General features: G+C 39.9%; 1 protein-coding gene across 1 annotated transcript; it reads left to right on the top strand.

Moving 5' to 3' along the window:
• Position 1: 1 nt before the first annotated feature.
• On the top strand, positions 2-27,785 carry nsd3 (nuclear receptor binding SET domain protein 3; the record flags this gene model as incomplete). Its single annotated transcript, XM_017306535.1, has 24 exons — positions 2-229; positions 1,095-1,367; positions 1,444-1,606; positions 1,972-2,126; positions 3,848-4,474; positions 4,552-4,717; positions 5,993-6,093; positions 7,008-7,053; positions 7,138-7,268; positions 8,457-8,582; positions 9,740-9,866; positions 9,960-10,160; positions 14,565-14,744; positions 15,227-15,373; positions 17,876-18,032; positions 21,376-21,578; positions 21,669-21,781; positions 21,869-22,015; positions 22,411-22,533; positions 23,377-23,493; positions 24,119-24,260; positions 24,344-24,450; positions 24,538-24,742; positions 26,786-27,785. Coding segments are annotated over 24 exons (4,227 nt in total), but the record flags the coding sequence as incomplete, so codon positions are not given.
• Positions 27,786-27,789: the final 4 nt, after the last annotated feature.

Below are 27,789 nucleotides of genomic sequence, written 5' to 3'. Positions count from 1 at the left end.
CCTGCCGCCGCCGCCCCCCTTACACCTGCCTTCCTCCAGCCCCCCGCCCTCCCTGGTGGACAGCACCCCGTCTTCTCAGCCCGCGCTCACTCCATCCAACACCCCCGGCGGCGGCGTGCTGAAGAAAACCAGCTCTCCAGAGATCAAGCTGAAGATCATAAAGACGTATCAGAACGGAAAGGAGTTGTTTGAGTCTGCGCTGTGTGGGGATCTGCTGCAGGAGCTGCAGGTAACGGGCCAAACTCAGGGGTAGACATGACGCACTGCTCTGTAATTTCACATGTCTCACTCCTAAGGTACATATTATTATTTTAGAAATAAATTTAAACTTCTTTAGGGGGACGACTTGTGTAAATATCACATTTTATAGTTATATAATTCTTCCCAGTATAAAAAGTAATGCACCATAACTCAGTGCTGCCTCTCCCCCACCTCAGTCTGGCCAGTATCAAGCCTTTACACAAGTGAATAAACATCGTTACTAGAAATTAGGGTAAAAGAAAACTAGTTTTTAATATTTAACATGTCAAGATGCAGGAAGAAAATATAAAACATTGAATTTCTAAATGGTGAAAGAAATATACTCATGGAAAACATAATGTACGATTCTCCAGATGGTCCTTAATCTGGACATGTCTAAAAATGTTGAGATTAGATTTTAGTATTTAGTGCCAGTACCACCAAAAAGTACTGACACCCACTTTTTTTTCCATATTTTCTGTTTTATCAATGGTGTCCATATTTTTATTTATTTGATTTTTTTCTATTTGAAATGTCAGCGCCAAAAAGAATTGAGGTTATCCTTTTGCCAAAAGTATTTATACATATAAGTATTCAGCAACGGGTGTGGATACTTGGGATATTTACCGATTATGTTTATCTTTTTGTATGAATTTTGTATCCATTTACCTAAATGTGTCTGAAAATGTGCATCTCATTGTATCATTAAGGGCTATTTTGCATAGATGTTTCAAGAGAAAATAAGAATTTTCAGTATAACAATGTAATACTTTCAGGTTGCCACAAATATTAAAAGTAACTAAATGAAAACAACAGGCGCAGCATTGTCTTAATAAATTTTTGCGGTCTTTTAGAAGGAGTCTCAGAAGAATGAGGCAACTCAAATGCAGCGCAGACACGAGAGGAAGAAGGAGAAGAGGAAAAAGAGCGCGAGGTTGCAGCTTCAGGCTCAGCAGAGTGTGGAGCGGAGCCAAGAGCAAACTGCTTCCACGGCCCAGACAGAGGAATCCGTCCAGCTGCAGCCAAGAGAGCCGCCGCCGCCGAGCGACCCGCCACCGGCCCAGGCGGAGAAAACTCAGAGGACGGTCATCAAAACTGAGCCAAAAATACCGAAGACAAAGAGCGAAGTAGCTTAGCACCTTCAATTCAAGTCTCTGTGGGATCTTAAAACTAGACCAGTAACGAGTGAATCTTCATCTTTAGGTTCCTAAAGTCCATCATCCGTCGGTGATCCAGGAGACGGGGTTCTGTAAGGAGTTTGTGATCGGAGATCTGGTGTGGTCCAAGGTGGGCACCTATCCCTGGTGGCCCTGCATGGTCTCCTCCGACCCACAGATGAAGGTCCACACTCGCATCAACACTAGAGGTAAGAGTACGGCTGCACCGACCTTTAAGAAGCCTCACCTGCCGATTCCGATTTTGGCGGATGCAGCTTTTTTTTTTTTTTGTCTTAAATGTTGCTAAATATAAAAAGAAAGTGGCTGAGCTATTGACTGTTGTTAGCTGCGAACGTGAAGATGTGACCTGGTGGGCCGGTCTGTCAGTCAAGCTTCTCTTATGGGAGAGCAGAAGAGGACAGTAGTTGATTATATTTGCTGAGGTGGATAAGATTGGTGGATTAGATCGGCTTCACATTTAAGTATCAGCCGATATTGGTGTACCTCTAATCTCAAGACTGTTGACCAAATCTCTGTTGTGGCTGTGTGATTTTGTAACTCCTCTCGTTAACAGGACACAGGGAGTATCACGTCCAGTTCTTCGGCAGCGTCGCTGAGCGAGCGTGGATCCACGAGAAGAGGATAGTCACGTACCAGGGAAAGCAGCAGTTCGACGAGCTCCAGGCAGAGACGCTGCGCAAAGCCACAAACCCTGTGGAGAGACAGAAAGTATGTACAGACATTATGTCTAAAAAATGCAGTATTACCTGATATAATAAAAAAGGTTTCGAAGAGGAAGCATTGAAAAAAGACGGGAAACCAGATGTTGGATACTTTTGGTTAAAAAGCCATCCTAGGTTTAAGTTTAAGTGTGTTGTTATTTTAGGGTCCATCCACAGCAGCCACATTTGGACCGCTTTAATCAAACTCTGGATTATTTGCCTGGAAGGTCCAGTTCGTTTGGGGAAGTGTGAACTCTGATGCAGACCAGAAAAATGAGCTCTGGTTGGCCTAAAAACCCAGATCTAGGTCTGGACAAAGTGAATTCGAATGCTAAGAGGAGACTGCTCCAAAAGCAGGAAGTGAACTGCAGTGCAGGGGATTCTGGGTAAATACAACCAAAACAAATGTGTGTCTGGCGCTAGCAGAAAAAATTATTTGGTCTTTTAAAGAGAAATTTTACAAACACTAAAATATGACGCTACTCCTTGTTTGTTTACATTTTATGATGAAGGAAGTTGCATCATGGCTTCTTCTGAGATTTTTGTGTCATTTTCGTCAGTAGTTCTTGTTGCAGCGCCACCACATGCGAGGGAGTGAACAGGTTTTTTAATTAGTTTGGATCGTTTGATCAAGTGGAGTCTGAAAGAGAATCACACCAGCTGAAAATGTAACAAATGTTGAGTTTTTGATCTCTAATCAAAAGCAGTCTACCAAACTATCAGGTGTGAAAACACCCTTAATGTTTGTAAACATTAGAATTTTAAGAAGAAGAAAAAGAAAAGTGTTGCTTTGCCCAATATTCTTGTTTTAGTTGATATAGGTAATAAAATACTTCTTTGTGTGTCAGCTTCTGTCGTCTTTGGTATTTCTGACAAATTTAGCTAAAGAATGAGCTAAATCTACTAATTAGTTTCATATTGTCAGGTTGCTGCATTATATTTGTATATATTCACATTTTGCACATTTTTTATACTTCCACTAGAGTCTCTACTGCTTCTAAAAACAGCCCAGGTCTTAAAAATCCCACCCAGCTGTTTTTATGCCATTGAGTTCATGTTTTCTGGTGCCTGGAAAATGAGTCATTTCAAAAACCTCCCAATTGTTGATTCACACTGCCGTCCCTTCTGGTTTTTCTCTTCCCCGGCGGGCTGTGAGTTTGAGCTGTCCTCCGTGTTGGAAATGCTGCACTGCCTAGCAACCCAGGCAGAGCTCCGGCACCTTCGGCCAGCTGGTTTTACTGCTGTACGGGTGGTACAATGGCTGCTGGAAAAACACAGCAACCATTGTTTTTGACTTACCGTTCAGAAACCACTTGCTGCATTCTTGTTGGTTCTTAGTATGCAGCTGTTATATGTGTCAAATAAAATAAAATTTTATTTGTAGATCACTTTGAACTTTAAAACAGTTCAAATGATCTAGAGCTAGACTTAAAGGAACTCAGTGTCTCAGCTGTTTTGCAGCTTTCCAGAGGTTTGTTCCAGTTGGGGGTGCGTGACTAGCAGCAACTTATTTGGATTTAAAGTGACTTTAGGCTCATTCTGAAATTGAACAGACTAAAATCTCATTATCTCTGAATAATTTTATGCAGAAAATATGATGAGCATGTTTTGTGTAGCCCATTGATTTATCCTGTTTATGGAAGCATAATAGATCACTTTTAAAGTTATGAATTTCCAGTAAATGATGATTATTATTCAATAAATCCATCATGATTTATCTTTCTCCAGCTTTTGAAGCCCATTCCTCAGAGGGAGCGGACTCAGTGGGAAGTAGGCGTCGGCCATGCTGAGGACGCCTTTCTCATGACTCGCCAGGAACGGATCGATAACTACACCTTCATCTACGTTGACCCGGACCCCGAAGAGGCACCACCTACCAAGAAACCCAGCATCCGAGCTGAAAAACGGAGCCGGCGCTCCAGCGGCTCGGTCGGAAAGAAGGAGGATGTTGGCGTGAAGTCGCCCGACAGAGAGCAGCCGCCGCGGAGGCAGCTGCCGCGCCGGCAGTGCAGCATTTCCAACACGGAGGACAGCTCGAACTCACAGCCCGCCGGGGAAGAGAAGAACCAGAAGGGAGAACAGCAGAAGAAGAGTTCACCGCTGCAGAACGCCGGCTCTGGTGCAAAGCAGGACTCGCCACCGCCAGTGGTCAGGCCGTGGAAAACGGCAGCGGCGAGGAAGCTACTGCCTCTCTCCATCACCATGAAGAGGCTGAATGTGGAGATCACCAAGTGCGACTGGCCTCTCCTGCAGAAAAACATCACGCCGTCCCCAAAGAAGGACAGAGAAGAAGAGAAGAAGGAGAGGGTGGAGAGAGAGGCCCGGCAGCCCGACCTGGGGTACTGCTCACCTGACGTAGGTCTAACTAGGTGCAGATGGATGGAAGGACGGTGACGCCATCCTGTGAGGTCTGATCTGAGTGTTTCCTCCAGCAGGACAGCAGAGCCAAACCTGTGCCCAGTCCAGAGGAGGAGGAAGAAGAGGGTGACGAAGGTGAGGAAGAGAGCGACGAGCGGAGAGGCTCTCCGGCCAGCAGGAGGAGCGAGTCAGCGAATCGACAAAACTCTTCACCTGGATCGCCCAGCAGCAGCCCGCAAGGCGAGGAAACGAATCAGAGCAGCAGCCATGTTTGTTAGCTCTCCTGTAAAAAGCCTGAAAATTAATCAGTTTTTTACTAAAATGTCACTAAGCCTGTCTCGGTAACAAATGTTGCTTGATGATAAATTGTCCCAGAAATTATTGTGATAAACCAGAATATTGTTAATAATGAAGAAACACAAGATCAATAAACTTTAAACTCTAACAAACATTTAACACTGGAGCTGGAAGACATTTTAAATATCGAGAATAAATAAAGAAAACAAAAAATAAAATGAACTCTGAAGTCTCTGTAAACCAAACTGTCCTTCCAAAAAAGGACATCCAGGTTTTGGCAGAAAAACAGAAAAACGAAAATAAATCATGCAAATGGAAATTATTGAGCTTGCTTTCATTTATCATGTGATTATTTATTGCTTATTGCAACAGGTCTAAATGTCACACTGAATAAATTCCAACCGTTAATTTTACTACATTTATTCACTGGGAGGAAACAATCAAGTTTTGGTGCCCCAACAACCACTTCAAAATAAACGGAACCACAGGATTTATTCTGGTGGTGGTTTGGTGTAATGCACTGTGGGAAACCCTGAATATTACAGCAATGAAGTTGTACAAAATAAATTCAGAGTATTTCAAAAATAAAGCTGTAATAATATGTGATGAAAGTCATATTATTTGCAGAATGAATCCCTAATAATATGGAAATACTCATATTAGTAGAATTAACATTTTTGCAAAAATCAAGCTACTTCACTACATAATGCATGTTTAGCTTCTTGTTTTATGCTACAGAATAAAACATTTAGAAAAAAAACTGGAGGGATATATTTATTTTATTTAACTTTTATTAAATAAGTTAAGAACAAATTCTAATTAAGGATCTGGCTGAAAAGAAGAGACATTTTAGAGGAATAAAGCAAAAAGAAATGATCAAATCTCGCTCTCTCTCTTTGTGCTCCAACCTTATTAAACATTACAGACCACTAATTAAAGGTGAAAGGTTTGTAAAGGTTTCTGATAGAAGCTGAACCAGCAGGTGTGGCACTACTGACTCTATTTTTTAATTAAATGCTAATTCTGGATATTTTTCTCCACTTAAAAGATGAACTCAAATTAAAGATAGGACTTTTCTACATTTTTTTAGAGAGAATAGTTTGAGGGCTTTCTGCTCATCTTTACCTGCAAGGCCAAAATAAACAGGATTTATTTTTTCTTGTTCTCTGTGTGATACAAAATGCAGGCTGCTTATTATTTATTTATTTTTGCTTTCAGGCTCTCAGGACAGGAAGCCTCAGCGGCGGTCAGTCCGGAGTAGATCTGAGTCAGAGAGAGGCACCGATCCCATCCCGAAGAAGAAAACCAAAAAAGAACAGGTATGAGTCTACCTCTGCTCACCTGCAGCGAAAGATCTGGCTTCTCTCTCGTTATTCTACGAAAACTGAAAGAAATCATGAGCTCAGATTTCCACCACAGAAAACGTTTCAGATTGAATTGCTGCAGTTTAGGGCTGGATGATGTGGCTTAAAAATTAAATCCTGGCTTTTATTTTTAAGATTGGTTCAGATTTTCATAGATTTTGTTATTATTATTTCTTTTATTTGTTTATTTTTCTTCTTATTTTTCTAAAAAGAGACATTACTCCTGAAAATATTTTTAAAAAGTGACCTTTATTTCATTCATCCCTATCAGGAATGAATAATGCCATACTAGTATTAGCAGAAAAAATAAGCAATTTTACCACAAAAAATTTCTTAAAATTATCAGGAAAAAATTATTTTAATGAGAAAAAATATTCAATAAATTTATCAGGTCAGTTCATGAAGTTCATTCTTTGAAATTGTTTTCACAATTATTTCAAGATTCTGCTACTGATGATGATTTGATGCCAATGTGTTTAAAAGTATTTTTTATCTATTATTTTTATTTTATATTATTCTTTTGTGTTAGAAGTGTAAAACTTATAAAATTCCAATTTTATTGTGGTGAAGTTATGCATTTATTATTGTAATTTAAAAAAATTATCATAGCTTGGCCTTAATATTTTTTGTTGTGGTGTTTCCTTGAATTAAAAGTTTATATAAATAGAATCTGTAAAACGCGATTGTGAAACAAGATGGCGGCCCCGGACACGCTGACATCACTCTGAACTATGGAAACCGAAGGAGTGGATCAGTGGAAAGATTTTACAAAAATTTTATGTTCTACTCTGTGAATCAAAACAATCAATTTAAATTAAACAAATTGGAAAACACAGAGTACATCAAAGTGTGAAATTTGTGTTTCTCAGGCGGAGATGGCTCCAGAAACCACTCTGAAGACGGGATCACAGAAAGGTATAAAATACTCAATACCTCCTCAAACCCAGCAGCTATAAACTCCTTCATAACTTACATGAAATCCATGCCATCCTCCTGAAGGAGCCAGTGAGATCTCTGATGCGTGCAAACCGCTGAAGAAGAGAAGCAGAGCGTCAACAGACGTCGAAATGGCTTCGTCTCAGTACAGAGACACGTCTGATTCCGACTCCAGGGGTCTCAACGACCCACAGGTGGGCTTCAAATGAAACAACACACACAAAAACAAGAAGACACGGATGTAATAAAAGAAATGGCTCATCCTGTCATTCCTGTATCATAAAAGAAACAAAATGCGTTTGAATTATTTACTGATTCTGTGTGTGGACTCTAAGCTTTCCAATGATGTCAAACACATGGAAATAAAAGAAGAAGTTGCTCTTTACTACAAATGTTGTGCACATTAACATCATATTAGGGCTATTTGTAATTAAAGAAGCGTAATAAAAGAAAAATAGACTTGAGTAGTTTTGGCAGAAACAAAAATCCTCTTCTATACCATTAAACATAAAAATTGTCCACCCATTTCTATCCATCATATTAATTTGCTGATTCAAATCCTTTTAAATAAAAAAAATAACAGCTGTTGACTTGTGCTCAGAGCATTTATAAGCAGGCAAAGTCCTAAAAACAAAAACACAACTCTCACTATTAGTACGCGTTGAACTTTGAGCTAACACCACCGTACATGCAGTACCTCGCGGATCACTAGGGGGCAGCCACAAACCACAGTTTGAGAAAGATTTACGTAATCACCCTTTGCAACTTCGATCCCTAATCATTCGAGGCGATATGACGGAAGTCGGAAGTGAGGGACGGGAGTATTGTATTGAACAAAGTTTTCCCAAGTTGTTTTTGCCAGTTTATTCATGGCTCCTCCCCATCACGTGTTGGTCAAATTATCAACTTTTCCTGAATTCACACCACACGATATCATAAACAGTGTTTACTTTTACACCGGAGTAGCCTTAAAAACACACAAAAGACGAGATGCTAACCAGTTTTTTTTTTGCATACATGCTAGGCTACATGACGGTGCGGCATTGCTTCCATGGTTATGGTTAGACGCGTACCTTCTCCATAACGCGATATTGGATATCTTTCTAATCATACAGCACCCTATGACAATTTCTTAAGTGAAATCAAGTTCATAAAAGCAATATTAGGTGACAAACATCTGTTTTTAGACTAGCTTTAAAGGAGCTCATTGGTTGTGTCCTTCATGGCGGAGCGGACGCGGTTCTGGAGAGCGTGACGTCACGTGCAAAGGGTCACTAGAGATGAATGCTTTTTTTTGTCGAGGGGCTTTTTTAGGTGAAGTTAAACTGTTAAAGCTTTTCTAAGCACAGATTGAAGTAACATCATCCCTAATAATTCTCCAGGGATTATTTGGGAAGAGCCTGGACAGCCCAGCAGCGGCAGACGCTGACGCTTCGGACACTCAGTCTGTGGACTCCGGTTTGTCCCGTCAAGACAGCGGTACCGGACAGAGAGACACAGTGTGCCAGGTAAGGCTGGTCTCTGCTGGATTACAAGTTTTCAAACCGAAAATATTAACATCCTTTATTTTTTTATTATCTTTATTGATTCACAAATAAGCAAGTTTTACAAAATATATACTCACAATATCATGCCAATGTCAATATTTAATAAGAAAAGAAAAATAGACCAGTCCATTGTAATAAATAAAACACCATTTTCAACTCTATTTCTCAGAAAAAGATAATGTTTGAAATTCAACATAGAATAATGTTGCATTATTCTATGCAAATATTGGTACCATAAAATACCAATATTTAATGGCATTTTTTACCTTTAAATAAGAAATACGAACAAATAAATAAAAATACACAAACTAAAGACATATTAAATAATAATAAATGAAACCGGATCTCCTGAGCCTCACATAGTCTAACTTTACTAACATAAACTAAATTGTTTGATATTGTTATTGATTGTCAATTAATTTAATAATAATAAATATTATTTATTTACAGATCAGCCATATGCTGTATTGATGTCAAGCAGAAAGAGTTGAGCTTTTCACATGTTGTTAGAAGTATTTACTTTGCATCGTTTGCTACAAATGACCAAGTATTCACTAAAGAAATGCTATGTTATCATATTTTAGGTAACAAAGTTTATTTTGTCATACAAAAAGGAATTAAATTACTTGTTTATATGCTTATCTTATGTATCAAAAATACATTAATGGTTAAATGAAACATATGCAGAATTTACCTTTTTTAAATCAGATTAATTAATAATTGTTGTTGTTTATGTATCTCAAAAAGGACAATCATATCAAATAATATGCCAGAGGTAGTCATAAAGGCTAGTTTTCATCTGTAGTCCCTCAAGCCACAATCAATATAAATACAGTATATTACAGTGCAATATAACTTAACAAGCTTTTTCCAAATCATCAGAATAATCAATTACAAACGTAATCATTAGTTTCAGCCCAGTTACACAAATATCTCTAAAGACATGCAACTTTAACTGTGGCAAAACCTTGTTCTGTAAAGTGTTTTATCTTCAATTTTTTTTAGTGTTAAAATACAGTAAACCTTGTAGTTGTAGGATTACACAATGTGAACAAGTTGAATGGGTATGAGTACCTTTGCAAGGCCCTGAGTCATTAGATGATGTGTGCGTTCTTTAGATCTGCGAGGCATATGGGGAGGGTTTGGTTGTGTGTGAGGGCGACTGCAGCAGACAGTTCCACCTGGAGTGTCTCGGCCTGTCGTCTCCACCGGAGGGCCGATTCACCTGCACTGAATGTAGAAATGGTGAGAGCAAAGACAGTTTCACCCTAAATGACCTGAGCCGACTCAGTTTTTAGTTGTTGTGACTTTCTGCTGTTTTATTTTTATTTCTTTTAGGCAATCATCCTTGTTTTAGCTGTAAATCAGTGGACCCGGAGGTGACTCGTTGTTCCGTGTCTGGTTGTGGATGCTTCTACCACGAGGATTGTGTCCGGAAGCTGCCAGGCACCACCAGCGGTTCTGGTGGAGGGTTCTGCTGCCCGCAGCACAGCTGCTCCACCTGCTGCCTGGAGCGAGACCTGCAGCGAGCCAGCAAAGGTGGAGCGGGTTCTGCTTCATTTGTTTTCTGTTTAAAGGTGACCTATTATGCTTCTTTGAATGGGTTGGAATAGATCTATGGTCTGTACAAAACATCTAAGAATGATTTTGTACAAAATCATTCTTAGATAATGAGATTTTAGTCTGCTCAGTTCTGCCTATTTTGAGCTCTGTTGGGGCCTTTTGTCACTTTAAACCCAAGTAAACTGCTGCTGGCCATGCCCCCTTATCTCAACGTTTACTCTCACACATGAAAACAACCATACATCTTTGAAAAGTATTTGTAGCACTTCCTGCACAACCAACAAGAATGCAGCAAGTGGTTTCTGGACAGTAATTCAACAACAAAACATTTGTCTCTTCCAGCAGCCATTTTACAGGTCACAAAACCAGCTGACCAAACATGTTAGAACTCTGACTGGGTTGCTAGGTAACTTCTTGTGCTTGACTGGGGTTGCTAGGTAACGGCACATTTGTGATGACGCATTCCAAAGGTTTTTGAAACGGCTCCAGGGTTTCCCCCAGAAAACATGCTAAGCCCGGTGGTCGGGGCGTCGAGACAGTCCACCGGTGGTCCACCGTGTTTTTTTTATTAAAAGATGTTAAGGTGACAGGAAATGTAAAAGTATTACTGTGTAATTATATGTTAAGCGAAAACATCTCCAGTGAAATGCTATTTAAACCCACAACTAGTCTAAAAACAACAAATTTTCACTTCTGTTTAATCCAAATTAAGTCAGCGGCTCCATCAGGCCCCCCAGGGCTTCAGGGTCCCCATAAACGCTAATATTTTAAAATGGACCACAGGTACTTGTTTATTGAGATTATCAATGCTGTTAAATTTAATTCAATTGTTTAGGCATACATAAATTAAATGATTTTAAATTATTTAACATCTAAATACAAGATTTTAAGGAGCTGGCAAGTTTACTTTGTAAAACTTCAAAGAACAATATGCATAGTTAAATTGTTTTGTTACCATAGCAACAATCTGATGCTGTGAGTTTAATCTTTGAATTTACAAATACAATTTAGTATAACTTATTGGTTTTTAGGCTGGCCAATTAAATTACTCCCTTCTCCCATATTTCACTAAATCTAACACAGAAGCTGTTAGAGGTGCTGATATTTTTAGCAACAAAAGGGGCCCCTAAGTCAAATTCTGCTCCAGCCCTCATCCACCCTTGGACCGGCCCTGCATGATGAGTAAATCCGCTGCACTGCGCATAAATGCGCAACAAAAGGGAGATTTAATTCAATGCTGCTAATGTGGCTTTATGGCTTTAGTAGCTCTTTCATTTCGTGTCTGTGACGTCACAGAAACTATTCTGGTTGGTCGAGTTTATGGGACGAGTTTCTCAGATCTCCGTGCGGCCGCGCGCATTAACTCTAAGTAGACAACGCATTTGATATGGTTCGATGCATCGTGTAACCGGAAAAATAATACTAAAAATAATAATAAAATAATATAAAATCAGCGTGATGCGTGACTCCGAGGAGAGCACGAAAGCTCCTCACCGGGCTGAACCTGCATGATGAGGTTAGCGCTGCTCGTTATCCACAAACTCTGTCTGTGGTCCCGGCCAACTGGGACCACAGACATAAACTTTACAGGGAAGACAGACACAGAGCCACACGCTGGGCAGCGTGTTGAGATGTAAACGCCGCATATAATTGTTTGTTCACAAAGATAAATCATTCTCACCGCTCCACAATGCGACCTCTGAATTCGCTACAAGTTATTCCTGCGGTTCACATAGAGCTGCGCAACCAGAGCTAACGCGGCGGGTTTTAAAGTCTTACCTACATAGAGTTTTTCAAAGGATCATAATTACTCACAGTAAGTTGATGTAAACATCCATACAGGTCAGCCTGTGTCCAGTTTGAGTGAAAGGAGGCGCGCGCGATCCGCGCTGAGATAAAGCAGCGGCAGCGCGCGAGGCAAAGCGCAGAGGCGCCAGCTATCTGATTGGTCCGCGCTGTCGGGTTTAAATGCATAAACTATAAACCTATCCTGTAGGAATACATCTACTCTGCTAGTGAAATGCTAAGAGGAAAAGAGACGCTTGCAGTCCGGCTTTAAACAAAAAAAAGCGATTTTTTTTTCTCCCTAGAAATGTAAACAAGCAACGCTTAGCCTGGCGGCGGGGCTAGTAAAGCATGGCGGGCCGCCAGGCTTATGATACACTGGGGAAAACCCTGAGCTCATTTTCCAGACACCAAAAAAACTTTAGCTTACTGACAATAAAAAAAATGACTGAGTGTTTTTTTAAGTGTTTTTTTTAAAGTGCTTGGGTTGTGTTTAAGAAGCAATAGAGACAAAAATGGAGGAATAAAGTAAAATATGAATATTGTATAATTGGTATCCTTTAAGTTCCACTTTGAGTCTGGTTGCTGGAACTTTGCAATTACAAAGTGGGGAAAATGTTGATTTGCTTTAGAAAAGGTTTATAAACGAATTAATTTACAAGGTAATTCAAAAAGGCAAGATCAATTCACCGGTGAATTGGTAAAATATTAGAAATAATTTGCTATAAAAAGAAATAAAAGTCTCTTAAAAATAGTTTTGTTTGGAGCAGAAAAACTTAGGGACACATCTAGAATATTCTGTGATTCAGAGCATCCAGTTCTCTGTTTGGTTTAAATGAGGTGTACCTGGAAGACCATCGGGGACAGAGCTATTGCTATGTTCCTGGAAATGGATGATGATGGTGCGTCATCATACTGCAAATAAACCAAATGAAAAAAGGAAGAAATGGCCTTCATCTCACCCAATGGGATACCATCATCCTGTCACATCGCTGGTGCTATTTTTCTCTAACAATAGCCACAGTAAAGCTTGTATTCAAGCTACTTTGAGAAACAGATGGACAGATTCAGACAGCTAGGAGGAAAGTATCAGAAACGGGTAGTGGCAGCATCATGCTGGATGCTACAGCAGAAAAGCTGAAGAAAAGATGATCAGAGGTAAATGTAAAGATGGGCGGCTTTGTGTATTTAATGCTTATTTACTGTATTTTCTACACAATCCTAGAAATCACTCTTAGAGCTCTTTTTGTTATTTCTTTAATTCTCTGTTTTTTTTAGCTGTAATTGGATCCAAAAAATAATTTAAATAATTGGATACCCAGAATAACAACAAAATAAAGATAAATATGTCTACTGAAAGTAGATGGCCACACATTAATTTATATATGCACAATTTATTAAATTGGAATAGTCATCAAAATGACAATTTATGCAATATTTTAATCTTGAAGAACTCCTCTATTATATACTTAGCGCTGTTTTTCACAACACACACAAAATAAGTTATTGGAAGCAAGCAAGGGGCGCTAACTTTTTAGAGACTGGATAGAAATGAGAGGAAAAACTTACAGCTCTATTTTTGTCATTCTAGTTTTTGTGTGCCATTCACTTCCTAATGCAGTTAAATTTCATTTGAATTTAGAAGGCAGCAGTATTTGTTGAGGCATTGACAAACAGAAAAACGTAGCAATTTTCAGATTTAAAATGTCTGAGCTCTCTACCAATGAGAAGACTGTAAATACACATTTTTCTGTCATTTTTTTAATGCAACTCGAGTTGCTGTGCTGTGATTTGACTAAAATCTTATTTGATAAGCTCATTCATAGCACGCAGTATCTATTCCTGTCACTTCAATTACAGAAAAGGCCCACAAAGGAATATGACCTACCTTCTTTTTTAGTTTATTTAAAGGTGCCCTACTATATAAAATGCACTTTTTGTATGTTTTTTTTTTTTATTATTCCCATTTGGGTCTTTTTTGCTTTAAAAAACAGCTTAACCATTTAGAAAAACAAACATAAAACACCCAGCCGTTCCTGGCAACAAGTTAATGTTTTATAGTTTCTGGAAAATGTGCCATTTCAAAAACTACTTGTTAACTCACCTTTGACGAGCACTGCGCTGTTACTTAGCAACCACACCTGAGCTACAGCATGTTTGATCAGCTGGTTTTACCGCTGTATACGCTGTACAATGGCTGCTGGAAAAGACAAGTGTTTTGTTGCTGACTTACCATCCAGAAACCACTTGCTGCATTCTTATTGGTTGTGCAGGAGGCTCCACCTCTGCTTTTCAAACATGTACATTTGTATAATTGTGCATCTGTTTGTAGCTATTTTCCTGTACGAATGTAAACGTTGAGTAGCAGCTTATTTGAATTTAAAGTGAGAGAGTTCCTAAAACATCTCACACTAAAATCTCATTGTCTAAGATTGATTTTGTGCAGAAAATGTTATAAACATATTTCGCTCATCGTCCTATCCTAACCTATTCAAGGAAGCATAATAGATCACCTTTAAAATAAAGTCAACATTGAAGGAAAGTTTTCTGCTCTTCACCTAACCTGTGATGATAAAGGTATGGTACGTTTCGCAGGCCGTCTGATCCGTTGTATCCGCTGCCCGTTGGCCTATCACCCCAGCGACGGCTGCCTGGCCGCCGGCAGCGTCATCCTCACCCATCACATTATGATCTGCAGCAACCACGGCAGTGCCAAGAAGAACGGCCTCCTTTCCTCTCCCGTCAACGTCGGCTGGTGCTTTCTGTGTGCCAGAGGTAAGCCTTCACCACTGGACGTGCCGCCATCTTGACTTCATCACTGCTTAGTGTTTTGGCTTCAGCCCAGAGTTAGCATCTCATGGGTTAAAAGCTACATTTGATATTTTAAAGTGTAGATATTTTGATTTGTGTTTCATGTTTAGGGATTGTGTTCATGAAAACTTGTGCTGTGTTTGTTTTTTCCATCGTAATATTAATAACCCCAGGCTTTCACACTGCACTCCACTTTAATTAGGCAGTAAACAGGTTTTCCAATCAGCCAATTAGGCCCAACGCTAAGCGCTGAGTTGAGTGCACTGTTTGGCCTCTTTTACGTCGGGACAAACGTGTTTTGTTTACTACTTCTGAGTGTGTGTTTGGCTGTTCTTGTGTGTGTGTGTGTGTGTGTGCGTGTGTGTGTTTCTTTCTGTGTGAAATTTGGGTAATTTTCGAGTTTGACTGCGGCTCACCCCCCGTCTCTTCCTGTGTGTCTTGTGTAGGGCTGTTAGTGCAAGACCTTACTGACACCATATTAAGTTCATATGCCTATAAGTCCCACTACCTTCTGACTGAGTCAAATCGTGCTGAGTTGAAATTACCTATGATTCCCTCTCCTTCGTCAGCTACCAAAAAGAATGTTGGGAAAGGTAACTGAACAGTTTTTCTCTTTCTCCTTGTCCCCCCCCTGCTCCCTTGGTCCGTGTTTGTGTTGTGCCTGCTCCCGTTCTGATTCAGTTTCCCCCTTTTTGCACACGTCTTTCATTTCAAAGCCTTCAGGTGCAGAGTTAATTAACTGATTACACATGCAGTTCATTTCAATGCAGAGTGACGCAAAGGAGCCTCAGCCCAATTCCAGATAAAAGCGGGCCTCATGCAAGAATAATTTTTTTTGTTTCTTTTTTTTGGTTGTGCTTGAATGTGAAGTCTAGCAGACAATGATGATTTGTAGCATCCGGGTTATTCTACAAACACGACATGAGCTAAATGTAGCAGGATCAGTTCAATTCTGGTCAGTGCGGAGGAGGACACTGCGGCGAAAGAAATCTCATTTTAATATCAGAAGTGAGTTTTTAAAATTTTTTTATTTAATTTATTTTTTTATTCTGGCTTTTTTTTTCTCAGAATTGAGTTTTTTTTCTCATAATTTAATAATGAGGGCCCATCTGAAAATATGGTATTATTGAGTTTATGGGGTAGGAGTTCATAAGTTTCTTACTTCTTCCTACTCCTTTTCGAGTATGTTGAGATATTTGTGGTACAAAAATATGTCTTTTGCATTCCTTTTTTATGTGTGTGATTTTATACTTCTATAATGTTCGAAATAAAATAAATACAAATTAATAATAATAATAATAATTTGGACTTTTCTCTCAGAATTAATATTTTTTGAGAATTCTGACTTCTCTGGGACGTTTCCTTCATTTCGTATTATTTAGTAGTTTTAGAGTAAAAGCCTGAATACAAAAATGCAGGCCACACTTTTCAAATTTTCATTGAGAATTTTCTACTACAGTAAATCTTATTAAAATACATCTGAAATGTGGTTGTAATAACACGTCTGAATATTCACTGAACTCTGATCGAGAACCCCACAGCATTCTGGGAGATGTAGTGAGAGGAAAGACTTTAGCAGCTCAAACTCTCATGGGGAGTTTAGTAAGGTTGGTGGTATCAACTAACTCACTCGCTCTTTGGTTACCTAGCAACTCATCCACTCTTTGGTTACCTAGTAACAACTTGTTGAGTGACGCTGCGCAGCAACAGTTTCAGGTTTTGCCACTGTGCCTCATAACTGCTTAATAATAAAGCACAACATAGTGAAAACTGGATAAAACAAGAAAGGTCACATCACTGGGCTGGGAGTATTTCAAATATATTTAAAACAAAAGAAACTAATCAATAAATAAGTATCAGTATTGACTGATGTGAAACACTTATCGTAAAACTTTCAGCCACATCATCCAGCCCTAACGCAAAGTTAAATTCATTTGGTTTAGTTTAGGTCTGAGGACATTAGGATTCATGTAATTTTTGTAATTAACAGATGACTAATATCTCATTAGCAAGTTTTTATAATTTATGAGAAACTCCTGACAGGCGTATTTTTACGAAGGAGACTTGTTCTTGCATGGGGCCCGTTCTGAGGATCAATCAATCAATCTGGGTACATACAGCACCTTAAAAAGGAAAACTTAAATATGACGATGGAGTTTAGCTACAGCGGACACCCAGTTAGCCATTAAAGTTGAAGCAGCTCTGTGTATATTCCCCTCTGCTGGATGTTCTGGGTTAATTAATTCTGGTTGTGTTTTTTTTTTTCCTGTATGGATCACTGCTGGAGGTGCACTGCTTCTCTGCTTCAGCACTTTGGGCTTGTTTTTGATTTGAAAGGGCCTTGTTCAGCTTCACCTCTTTTATGCTGACTGCAGCTATTTTGATTTTTGTTTTTTTGACCCGTCTTGGATGGAATGTAATCCCAGTCAGTAAAAAGATTTGTGTGCATTTAAGCAGGGACTGGTATTTTTAAGTTGATAAACACAAAAACAAGAAATGCCAATATTGTAAACATTGGATTCCATGCAAGCTGGTCTCTGCAGGATGCGCTGCGCAATCGGACAGGTTCGCTGCTCTAGCAGGACTGCATGCCTGCTTATTGCAGATAATGTGTTTGATTATAACCCTGAATAATTCCTACTTTGCTGGCTGACTTTTTATTCCAGTGCTGCCGCATGTATTTCCCATAGACTGGTCTTGGTACAGTGCTCTGAATCTGATTGCCAGACATGCTGGAACTGCTGCAGTAGAAGTTGTTGTTTTCATAAAATTTTATTGCAGTGTTGCCATCACTGGAACCTTCTGTCAAGTGCAAATCTCTGTTTTTATTCAAAAATAATGACCAAATTTTCAATTAAAAAGTTTTTTCTTGTCCTAAATATGAGTAAAATATAATTTAAATCCTTATTTCCTGCTTAGGCTTGTCTGCAATTGAGATTCAGAGTTTGTCCAGGTGTTTGATGTGCATCCACCTAATCATACACTCCTCCTCTCTTTGCATACCCATTCTCCCATCCGCATGCACACACACATACACACTCACACACACTTTCATGTGCACACACAAACACATGTTTACATCCATCCAAATGTAGGAGGAAAGTTGCTGTGCTGCGACTCATGCCCAGCTTCCTTCCACCCGGAGTGTCTGGAGATGGAGATGCCCGAAGGCGCGTGGTCCTGCAGTGATTGCAGGGCGGGGAAGAAGCCTCACTACAAACAAATTGTCTGGGTCAAACTGGGAAACTACAGGTAGGCAGAGCACATCGATTGCAGAGTGGTGAGGGTTAGACGTCTGTCAGTGTGTGGTTACATTTAAGCAGAGGTGGGTAGAGTCCCCCAAAAACGTACCCAAGTAAGAGTAGGACTACTTCAACACGTTTTCACTCAAGTAGAAGTAAAAAGTAGCCGTCCAAGAAATGAATCAAGAAGGAAAAAAGTATTTGGGAAAAACTAGATGTAGCAAATGTGAAAAATTCTTAAAGGAGCAGTATTATGTAAAATCTCCGGTTTAATTTATTGTATCATCACAAACATAGCTGGAGTTTTGCTTCGATTCTGTCATGCACGTTGGGGAAATCCTGTAATCTCTCATGGCAACCATTTAGCCATGGAAAATGCGTTGGTGGTCCGAGGCGCATCACAATAAATTTTACTGGATGATACATTGTCCCAGAAGTTATTGCGATAAATTATTGTTGTTTTAAGACCAATTTCAAGTAACATAAAGACATTGGCATAATAATAATGCAAGAACATATTCTTAAAGATCAATAAACTTTAATTTTTAATCCACATCTAACTCTGGAACTGGAAGATATTTTAAATATCAAAACTAAATTAAAGAAAACACAAATGACAAATAAATTAAATGCTGAAGTCTATGTAAACAAAACTGATCTTCAAAAAAAGGCTTGTTGAGACCAAAGCATCAGACTGAAGAGTCTTGTCATCCAGTTTTTGGTAGAAAGAGAGAACAGGGCAAAACGATAAATCATGCAAATCAAAATTTATCCATTTTCTTTACATCCTTGTCCCTTAATGGGATCGTGAGGCGCTGGTGCATATCTCCAGTTAACGTTCCAGGCAAGAGGCGGGGTCACCCTGGACAGGTCGCCAGTCTGTCGCAGGGCAACACAGAGACACACAGGACAAACAACCATGCACACACACACTCACACCTAGGGAGAATTTAGAGAAACCAATTAACCTGACAGTCATGTTTTTGGACTGTGGGAGGAAGCCGGAGTACCCTGAGAAAACCCACGCATGCACAGGGAGAACATGCAAACTCCAACTTCCTGGCTTGCACGGACGTGTTACAAATGGAAATTGAACTTGTTTTAATTGATCATGTGATTAGTTGACTTGTTGCTTATTGCGACAGGCCTGGTTGGATGTAGCGAATCCTTCAAGGCGCAGCTCAGTCTCCTCACAGAGCAACTCTCCCCTGTGACTCCCCCCACTCAGCTCCTTTAGACTAGCCAGCAGCAATTAGCAAACACCTAGAACTGTGCATCTCATTATATGAGCTGCTCATCATTGCAACACTGGCAAAAACATTGTAAAAGGGTTAACAGAGGAAAGATTTGATGACATCCTGAAGACATTGTTTTTAAAGTGTCAGAGACCCAATTTCAATTAATTTTAAGTCATATTTAATATATTAATCATTTTTTACCAACTTGAATATACTGTAAAGTGGCACAACAAACCTGGAAAGTGCATAATGGCGCCCCTGTAACATTTAGATTTACAATGAATACCACCCCTTTCCTTCTAAAGAAAAAAAAACAGGTGACTTTATTTGCTTGATTTTAGATTTTTTGTATATATATTTTCCTGTCCCCAAAGTACCGGTTACTTTTGACTCGACAATTTTGGCCTGTTTAACGAAAAGTTTGGCTTAAAGTGTTGATTTGGCGCCCAGGTTGTCCAGATCACAGTCATTAAACAAACTGGAGGCTTCAACTCATGAATACTGGATTTAAAAGACCTGCTGCCAAAATCTAGAATAACACAACACACCTTGAGGGATCTAGTTGGATCCAGAGCTAATTTGGCAGTAACAGTGGAACTGACACAATGTTATTTTGGCTGGTTGTAATGAAATGCTGCAGCGGTTTATGTTCTCCTAGTTGAGTGAAAAGATTGGACAAAAAAAAATGTATGAGAAACCTGCAGACAGCTTAGAGAGCCACTCATTAAGACCACTCTAAAAGCATTCACTTTGCTGTATAAATGCTGCAGGAGTTCTTACCCTGTCATTGTTAAGAGTAGAAAAAAATAAACATTTTGGCATCGCCTGCTTTTATCCCGAAGAAAAAGAAAACCTTCAGTCTGAGTACCTGTAATATCTGAACCTGGCAGGTGAAAGAAAGCAACTAAAGATGAACTCTTAACATCAGCCTCTCAGAAACCCACTGATTTGTATTCTTTATTTTTAGATGTTAAAAAATGAGTCACATTCTGAAATAAAACGGGTTGTGATGTTTTAGATGGATGTTCTGCGTTTCCTGGAAACTGTTTAGCAAAACGTTTCCTGAAATGAACCAACAGGAGATCTGATTTAATTAACCTCGTTTGCAACACCTAGTCTCCCTAAAAGAGGCATGTGGGTTTGTTTTGACCTGCAGATTGTTAAAGCAAGCTGGAGCAAATATAAATGTAAACACTGTGAGCTTTGCTGAGATCAATAATACAGAAATTAATTTGTTTTTGTGCTTCAGTGGAGGATGAATCTCTGCTCAACTTTGCCTAAAATGAATACTCCAAACTCAGATAGTCATCATTTAATTCAGTAATTGTTACCTCAATTCCTCCATCAGTATGAAAAAACAGAAAACCACATGTGAATGAGCAGCATCTAAAAACTAAATCAGTTTTGAATAACAGTCTAGAAATGCAATTGTTTGTAGAATCAGGTTAATCCCGGTTTATGGCACTATTTTTAGATAGATTAAATAACATTAGATTAGAATGCTTTACCGGATTTATGTAATTATCAATCTATTTAAGAAGATCAAATAATTTATTGCGTCATGTAAAAAAATGCTTATTCAAACAAACGCTGGGTAATTAAACGGAACCTATTATACAAAATTCACATTTTGAACGTTTTTGTACTTCAGTTTGGTTTAAAAAGAGCTTTTAAAAATAGCCCAACCGGTACCTAGCAACCACAGGCAAGCCCAGCCCGTTACCTAGCAACCCCAGCAAAGCGCCAGCAGATTTGGTGAGCTGGTTTTAGGTGGATTAGCTGCTCCATTCCTGCCGAACGAGGTAGATGGTTTGTTGTTGATTAACCATTCAGAAAAGACGGTTGGATAAAACGTTTTTCACGTGCGAGTGTAAACGTTGAGTTGGATTTAAAGTGACAGGAGCCCCAAAGAGCTCAAAATAAACTGATCAGACTAAAATATCATGATCCAAGAATGATTTTGTGAAAAAATTTAATGAACATGTTTTGTTTAGCCCTTAAATCTATCCTTACCTGTTCAAGGTCACTTTTAAATTAAACACCACAGATCCCTCGCTCTGTAATTACTTTTCTAATCCTTCTCTCTGTCTTGTTACGTTCCACGTTCCTCATTAGATGGTGGCCGGCTGAGATTTGCAACCCTCGCTTGGTGCCATCAAATATCCAGAGCCTTCGGCACGACATCGGTGACTTTCCGGTCTTCTTCTTTGGTTCCCACGACTACTACTGGATCAACCAGGGTCGCGTGTTCCCATACGTGGAGAACGACAAGAACTTCGTCACGGGTCAGATTAACATCAACAAAACCTTCAAGAAAGGTGAGATTTGAACCTTTTTGAACCTGGCTGGGTTTCTGTTGCCTCACGACACAGCTGAAGGGATTTCATGCGACGCTGTTCATGTTTCAGCTCTGGAAGAAGCAGCTCGGCGGTTTCAGGAGCTCAAGGCTCAGAGGGAGAGCAGGGAAGCTCTGGAGCAGGAACGCAACTCCCGCAAACCTCCACCATACAAAATCATCAAGGTTTACATCCCTTTAATGTCTCTAAATACACAAAAACGCTTCAGTAGACTCTATCTTAGCGGATATTCTATTTTTTTCCTGTAACAGTCCAATAAGCCAGTGGGTAAGGTGCAGATGCACGTGGCCGACTTGTCAGAAATCCCTCGATGCAACTGCAAACCAACAGAGGAGCATCCTTGCAGCTTCGACTCCCAGTGTCTCAACCGTATGCTGCAGTACGAGTGTCACCCGCAGGTTTGTACCCCTTTATTTGGTAAACAGCTGCATTTTCATTGACTATAAAATGTATAATTCCGAAATTTATTTTGTTTAACAGAATCACACCAAGTTAGAAAAAGCTCGGGTTTTTTTGTTTATATAAAGCTTTTTACGCCAGGAGGAGGTGGGGTTTTTATAGCTGCTACAAAATTTGTGTATTTCGCAAATTTGCAATGAAAACACCTTTTTTTTTAAGAAAAAGACAGGAAGTTGTAGCAGGATGATACTACTTATCATTAGTTTTGTCTTATTTCAAGTGAAATAAGATATTTTCACTAGGCTGAAAATCCTTGTTAAGATTTTGTGTTTTTGCAGTGTAGGCCTGTAAATGACTAAAACCCAACGTGTGACCTCCATCTTGTTTGCCTCAGGTGTGTCCTGCAGGAGACCGATGTGAGAATCAGTGCTTCTCCAAGCGGCTGTACGCAGAAACTGAGGTGGTGAAGACGGAGGGCCGCGGCTGGGGGCTCAGAACAAACCAAACGCTCCGCAAGGTGAGAGCCGAGCCTGACGTCTGGACCATATGTGTCAAATTTGAGGCCCCAGGGCCAAATCCGGCACGCCATAAATTTTTATGTGGCCCTCTAGTTTCCAGGGGGTGCATGTATGGTGTATTTAAGATGTAAGTTGAATGCTTAAATATAATTTTATCAATCAAATCAAAGCAGGTTTTATCTATTTACTGTCCGTCCAGTTTTTTTAAACTATGTGATTTTGGAAATTCATGTAAAATTAGCAGTTCCCCAGACTTTTTTTCAATAATCCATAACTGTGAGTTTATTTAAATTTTCATGTGACTACTAACTCCACCTGCAGGTGGCAGTATTTCTTATTTCTACTATACTGCTGCCTCAACCTCACTTTGTTATACAGCATTTACTGCTGTACATAGACAAATACTTCTAAATTAGCACCACAAAATCAAAATATATTCTACATTATTTAATTTTAAGAAGTACTACTCAAATGTAACCACAACTATTTATTAATATTTTAACAGATTCATATCTCTTTGAATAGATTTATACAGTATTGTTTATCACAATAATTACTGGGATAGTTTATCATATCAAATTTGTTATCTTGACAGACCTATTTCTACAATCTGTTAACTAAATGATGATACACAGTAGTTGCACTGGAAACAAATGTTGATCATAATTTTGTGTTTGAATGTAAAACTGATTTTTTTTTATGTAATTATGTATTAGGAGGTTGCTGAAATCAAAACCTGTCATTCAACCTGCTGCTGTCACGACTGACTAGTCGGATAAAGGCATCTGGTTTATGCGTAGTGTAATAAAAAGTGTGATAAAAACGTTTTCCATTTCCTTCAGGGTGACTTTGTGACCGAATACGTGGGAGAGGTTATAGACTCGGAGGAATGCCAGCAGCGAATCAAACGAGCCCATGAAAATCACGTGTCCAACTTCTACATGCTCACTCTAACCAAGGTAAAGATGCTGCTGCTGTGGAAACGTGGAAATTAATCAGTGTCGTAAAAACGCTGGCATGTTGATAGATCACATGAATAAACCATTAAACATAAAATGTTGTAAAATAATAAACACTTTAATTTAAACACTGAAAAAGCATAATGCTTCCATGAAACGTATTAAAACAGATCATCAGTAATGCTGCAAAAGAAAAACTTCACCTACAAAATGATTTTTCTTAAGGAAAATATCTGGAACGTTATAAAATGTTTCTATCTTCATAAAACGTTCAGCCGTAAAAATGTGTTGTTGTTTTTTTTCCTCGATGTTTTATTTTTAGCTAAAAAAAAACTCTTTAAGCACTCTTTAGCTTTTTGATGGAACATTGAAAAAGATCTTAAATGTTGTTTATGAAATGTTTGAATCTTTATGTACAGTTTTAACTCTGCAGATTAGAGCTAATCCACCTTAAATTTAAACTTGTGCACTCAACGTCGAAACTCTGGAGAGTGGAAACTCTTGGCAGTTTAAATAAATCCTTAAAAACTTTGAATCAACATGGCGTCAAAGTCAACAATGAGTGTAAGTTTTAATTAATTAAAAGAAGAATAAAACTTCTGGTTTTTTCGATATTGCCGGACAGGACCGAGTGATAGACGCCGGCCCAAAAGGAAACTCGTCTCGCTTCATGAACCACAGCTGCAGCCCCAACTGTGAAACCCAGAAGTGGACGGTGAACGGAGACGTTCGCATCGGGCTCTTTGCCCTCTGCGACATCGAGGCTGGTGAGTTGAAGGCCGAACATCTGTAGCAGCTGTTTTCATGACAGACGCACCATTTACCGGGGGACTTGTTGGTTCGTCTGCAGGCACAGAGTTGACGTTCAACTACAACCTACACTGCGTGGGCAACCGGAGGATGTCCTGCCACTGCGGATCCGACAACTGCTCTGGGTTTCTCGGCGTTCAGCCGACGGTGAGCGCGTTTGCTCCAAACTTCCTGGAGGCGAACCCGAGATTGGTGAAACTTCACACCTGACGTATTTTGTGTTGTTTTCTCCAGAGTGCTGTGGTGTTGGAGAAGGAGGAGAAGGCTAAGAACGCCAAGCTGAAGCCCAAGAAGCGGAAGCTGCGGCCGGAGGGCAAACACACACACGAGTACGTCTGTTTCTGCTGCGGAGAAGGAGGAGAGCTGGTGATGTGCGACAGGAAGGACTGTCCGAAAGCGTATCACCTGCTGTGTCTCAACCTCACCAAGCCGCCATACGGTAAACACAACCTTCATTGTTATTAACCTGAATTTTGACAGAAAAGTCTAATTGAGATTAAAAATATATCTTGCAAGAGAATCTTGACCAAGACTGGCAGCAGCACACGGTGTTTACAGAACATCTACAGCAAAACAGGAAAAATTACTGACATCATGAATAAATTAGTTAAAAGATTTCTCAAAACATTTACAGACAAAATCAGTAAGAAGAGCCTTAAAATCATTCAGTGATGTTTATGTTTTATGTTTATTTGGGTCTCTGCTGCCTCTAAAAACGGCCAAAGTGTTTAAAAAGACCACTTAAGGTTTTTGGTATCTGAAAATGATCCGTTTCAAAACTGTTCCAATGGACCTTACCAATCTCCGCCCAGAAACGGCCCTTGAAAGTCCCAGGTGGCTGCATGTCTCACAAGCAAAGCCTCGCGGAGCTCAGTTTCTATGTGTAAACATGGCGTTTTTCATTTCGACTGACTCTCTGCAGAGTATTTCTGAGTCGATTAGTGTAGCTTTTCTGCCGGATTTTCAAAAAATATCAGCCACGACAATGGACAAGGGAACCAACAAGTTCATGTCATCTTTTTTGGATGACATCAAGATGTTTTAGCCACAGGATGCCTCCAAACATTGTGCACGTCGCAGCTAAATGCTACCGGTCGATGAGAAAAACAGCAGATTCTCACACCCTCAGCATAAATATAGCTGTGGACAAGATCACTGATGCCTATTGTTATTGCAAGGCTGGGTAAGTCGGGCATTCATGGTTTTGAGGGTTACTTTTGAATCAGTGATTTCTGTTGTTGGCAAATGTTTCAGTGTGCCTAGGTCTGATACTCGGTACTCGGTGCTAGCGTAGCTAACATGATTACAGTTTAATAAAACGCCTTTTCAGGTAAAATAAAATCTTTAATGTATGTCAGATACGGCACACATTGCATATTGATCTGTTCAGCTAACGTAAGGCTGTAACAGACAGGCTTCAAGATGTAGAAGTTGTATCGGTACTGCCATTATGCTGTACTTGGCTAAAAGGTTTTTATAATGGACGTGTTTATTATTGACTTTTTTTTTGTCATTCACTAAACACAAAGAAAGCAAAGCAATAATACTTACACCAGCACACAGTCCTTTGTTCTTATTGAATCTATGACGGTTGAGCTGCAAATGCGGTCGTGCACAAGCTTTGATCCAAGCAAGGCTTTCCGTTTCAGATTCTGTAAATCTGTGACTTTTAGTTCCACAAATACGATCAGGATACCTGACATTACCTGTGCAAATACCCCACTGACAGTGGAGAACCATTCTTTTTCGAGTCCTGACGCAAAAACCTTCTGCCGGTTTGCTAGTCCACAATGTACATTAGCATGTGTTTACTACTGTAGCTTGTGTTTGTGAAACGGTCACGCATGTGGTAGCTGCGCTGTGACGTGAAATGGGCATTAGCCAATGAAACGTGGCCCCTGTGGTAAGGTCCATTGTTGAGTAGCATTCTATGGGCACTGTGACGTTACCTAGCAACCCCAACCAGCCCAGCCAGGTTACCTGGCAACCCCAGCGGAACTCCAGCATGTTTGCTGATTTGGCTTTCTGAGAGCTGAACAATAGCTGCTGGAAAAGACGAATGTTTTGTTGCTGATTACCGTTCAGAAATCACTTGCTGCATTTTGTTGGTTGTGCAGAAGGCTCGACTTTTGCCCTTTTTTTTTTCTTGTATAATTGTGCTGCCGCTTGCAGTTATTCTCATTTACGACTGTAAATGTTGAGTTTGGGGCGTCCCGGGAACAGAATCACAACAGAACCGGCCTTCTTTGTCAGGCTGTTGAGCCTTTTTGGACCTTGGCTCTGGATTTAAAGTGACATGAGGCTGTAAATCAGAAAATAGTCAGAACTGACCAGAGTGAAATCTCATTATTTACAATTGATTTTGTGCAAAAACTGTAATAATCATGTTTTGCATCGCCCTTCGGCTCATTCTAACCTGTAACCATAGGTCACTTTTAAAGCCTCGGTTCAGACCTTATCTTCAGGCTTCTTCTCTCTGCAGGACGCTGGGAGTGTCCGTGGCACGACTGCAGCGTATGCGGCGCCTCAGCTTCGTCACTCTGCGACTTCTGCCCCCGTTCGTTCTGCCGGGACCACGAGGCGGGGGAGCTCACCGCCTCCGCTCTGGACGACCGCCTCTGCTGCTCCAACCACGACCCGCTCAGTCCGCTGGGCTCCGGCTCGACCCAGCCACGGCGCTTTGATCGGAGCCCCGTCAGGGTCAAAGAGGAGTCTAAAGAGTGAAGCCGCAACTTCCACTATACCTCATTCCCAGCGAAGTGCTCTCTGACGTCTGCAGCGGTGCACTTCACAAGGGGGATACAGTGTTTGTTTTTGTTTGTTTTTCTGTTTTTTAAACGGTGCGATAGCCGCCGCTAGCGGCTGGGACACGCCGATGAACTGATGCTGTTGGCAGAGAGAGCAGAGTGACTGAAGGAACGACACGGGAAGGTGACTGAGCATAATCATGCGCTGTTTTCTCTTCTCTCTCGCCATAAAAGACCGATAGTTACACTTTTTACAGCTCGCCTGCGCCCTCCGGAGGGCACAGACCTTACTGCGTTTCATCTTCTATTTCTGGCGCTTTTTTGTCACATTTAAATGTTTCGCATCATCAGGCAAATTTTAATATCAAACTCAATCTGTTTGAACCCAAAAACATTCATTCAAACGATGATTTGATTTATTTAAAGGGGAGAACAGTGAATCAAAACAACCTGGCTAAAGGCAGGAAAGTAATTTCTCACTAATACGTGGATATAAATACTTTAAATATTCTTCTTTGCTGTGTTTGAGTTCAAACACATTTGGTTTTGAGCATCAGTGACATAGTTTCTCCATCTGAATGAGCTCCAGACTTTGACTAGACCTCTTGAAAAACCTTCATAATGACCTTTTTTAAGTCTTTCAGATGTGTAGATACCACTTTTTCATGTTTTCTACATTGAACAAAAATACCAAATCTTACCAAGTATTTTTGGTTTCTGGTGCGACTGTTATTACTCT

The sequence above is a fragment of the Poecilia reticulata genome, linkage group LG9 (assembly GCF_000633615.1).
Source record: "Poecilia reticulata strain Guanapo linkage group LG9, Guppy_female_1.0+MT, whole genome shotgun sequence".
NCBI lineage: Eukaryota > Metazoa > Chordata > Actinopteri > Cyprinodontiformes > Poeciliidae > Poecilia > Poecilia reticulata.
The sequence above is the reverse complement of the archived record's forward strand: the minus strand, read 5'-3'. Positions and strand labels throughout refer to the sequence as shown.